At 39.8% G+C, this 2,630-nt stretch overlaps 1 protein-coding gene across 1 annotated transcript; it reads right to left on the bottom strand.

Moving 5' to 3' along the window:
* Positions 1-245: 245 nt before the first annotated feature.
* LOC150078602 (facilitated trehalose transporter Tret1-like) lies at positions 246-1,415 on the bottom strand. Its single transcript, XM_090384629.1, has one exon. The coding sequence runs from the start codon at positions 1,404-1,406 to the stop codon at positions 246-248; it is 1,161 nt and encodes a 386-aa protein (XP_090240755.1). The 5' UTR covers positions 1,407-1,415.
* Positions 1,416-2,630: the final 1,215 nt, after the last annotated feature.

Here is a 2,630-nt window from a genome sequence, read left to right as displayed (position 1 = left end):
TTCGATCAGCATATGGTAGATCGTTGCAATGAATTTCCTGCCATTGTGGTCAAGGCATATAATTTGATAAAAGCCATTGGGAAATTTTAGAATATTCAGAAAGAAGTCCAGTTTTTCTAAGTGATTCTTATACCATAACGCCTTTTTTCAAATTTATTGAGGTTTTATATTTACTGAAAAACAAAAACTTTCTAACAAAAAAATTAAAATCGTTGAATTACAATGATACTGAAACCGATAAATATTTACCCGCGGTGAAACTCTTCAAGCGACTCTGTGTGCTTAATTTTGTTCGCTTGGATTCCTGTGAAATTCTTTTGAATTTCCTCTAACGACTTTCCTTTAGTTTCCGGCAATAAATAGAAGTTAAAGAAACAGCTGGAGCAGCAGACAGAAGCATAAAACCAATATGTCCCGTACGGATGCATAGAAATTTCCATGGAATGGAAAGTTTTCGTTACAGTAAACACAATTAGCCAGTTGAATCCTGTGGCGAAGCCCGCAATGAAGCCTCGAGTTCGTGCTGGCGTCATTTCTGCAACCATTAGCCACGGTATTGGTCCATAACCTAAAGCAAATGCGACTACGAAAAATAATAAGCTTAGTAGTGCAATCCACCCATGCACTTTCATTGAAATAGGATGCGTAACTGAGAGGTAAGAATTTATCCCCATAATTAGCATGCCGAGTGTCATCCCAATTCCTGAAACTATCAATAATATTCTCCTTCCTGCCCTGTCAACTAATACACTACTAATAAACGTGACTAATAGGGGTACTACGATTATTATAATTGTGCCCGCTGAAGAACTGAAAGTGCCTACTGAAATAAAAATGTCTTCTGCATAGAAGATAATAGCATTTAATCCACTGAACTGTTGGAAAAACATTAAACATAAAGATAAAAGTGCTGGCTTCATAAACGTTGGCTCTAATACATCTCTCATTGCAAACTTTCCTTTTGGCTGCACATCTAGTTCGTCTTGAATTAATTTACACTCAGCTTCTGAATCGAAATTTTCGCCCTGTAAAAAGGATAAGCTCTTTATAGCTTCCTCTTTTCTCTTTTTAGATACAAGCCAACGTGGCGACTCTGGCATTACAGACATTAATATTAAAAAAAGCAAAGAAGCAAATGCACACACGACTGCCAGCCACTCCCAGTGCAACCAGACTCCGATCACCATTGCTAACAGAACTCCAATGCCAATAAATACCTGGAAAGATGTACCCAATAAGCCTCGCACTTCTGGAGTGGAAATTTCTACAATGTATGCTGGAACAGTAACGGAGACAATGCCACAGCAGAATCCCGTGATAACTCTGCCAATGAATACCATAAATAGTGATTGAGCATGCGCGATGAAGAGCCATCCAGGAACATACGGAACAGTGCAGAATATCATGGCGTCTTTTCTTCCAAATACATCAGCCAGTGGACCTGCAATATTAAAAGAAATATATAAGTATCATTGCGTGCATTTTTCTAAATAAAACTTCCTGGATTGTAGAAAGTTTTATTTTAGCCAGTCAGTTAAAAGTGTAATAAGTTACCTACATGGGTGGTTGAGGTTGACTGTTTGGGGAAATTCAAAGGTCAGCTGGATAGTTAGTTACCTACGGGAGCAGAGAAATGCGTAGATTGTCTATTTCGTGTTCTTTTATTATTTATTTTATTTCATTTTTTTATTATTACTATCTTACTATTTTTTATGGTTTTGAAGCATAAGCCTTAGGCTTCTAATTAAGAATTGCAATTAAGAAGCACCTCGAACGAACCTAAAAAGGGGGAAACCATTCTACAGAACAAAGGCTGGTTTTTCCAGCAACATCTACCCGGTTGACTGGCTCGACTACGTTGCCAGATTTTCTAAGTAGCCTCCAGCTCTATCCAACCTAGCACACGCTTCTTGATTAGACCGGGGTTCGAGCCCGTCACCACCAAATACGAGGATGCGGAAAGGTCAAGGAATGACCACCGCATATTCCCGGGGCAATATGGCCTTAGTTGCTAATGCTCCTAAAAACCAAATAACAACAACAACAACAACAACAACATCTATCCAACCTGCCACTCTTCAGCCACACTCATCCCACTGATAGTCTCGCTACGATTCGAACTTCCAAGCAACAACTGATGCAGGTCATTAACACTCTTCCTCTCACAACAACCACCGGTGACGATGGCATCTCCCAATTCATCATCAAATGCTTAAGCGCCTTCATCATCGATCCACACCTCAATCTATATAACAGATGCCTCCAAGTTCATTACTTTCCACCATAGATCGCCAATATGGCTGCCTTTCATTCTGTCACATTATTTTTCTTCTTCTTCTATCTTTACCCCCAGTCTTCCACCTCGCCCTCTGCTCTATCTGTACTGAAGCGATGCCCCACACACAAAATCAAATTTCGCTCAAAGTATAGTTTCGACCTGTTCATTCTAAGCAATATCCGACCAATCGATGACGCATGCATGAAAATTCAAAATCCTTTTTTTTAAATTTATTTATTATTTTTTTTAAGGTCCTTGCCGCCGAAATCTCAGGAAAGTAAGCGGCAGGACCTGTCAGAGTCTACTGGGTTTTTGGTCTGCCTCCACGGGGCGAAAGTGGGGCAACGTTGGG

Source organism: Mastigoproctus giganteus, chromosome 11, assembly GCF_048544385.1.
Source record: "Mastigoproctus giganteus isolate SK-2022 chromosome 11, ASM4854438v1, whole genome shotgun sequence".
Classification (NCBI taxonomy): Eukaryota; Metazoa; Arthropoda; class Arachnida; order Uropygi; family Thelyphonidae; genus Mastigoproctus; species Mastigoproctus giganteus.
Note: the sequence above shows the minus strand (reverse complement) of the source record. Positions and strands in the feature narration are given on the sequence as shown.

Coding starts and splice junctions, on each gene's coding strand:
- LOC150078602 (XM_090384629.1), bottom strand. CDS start 1,406: ATGATATTCTGCACTGTTCCGTATGTTCCTGGATGGCTCTTCATCGCG.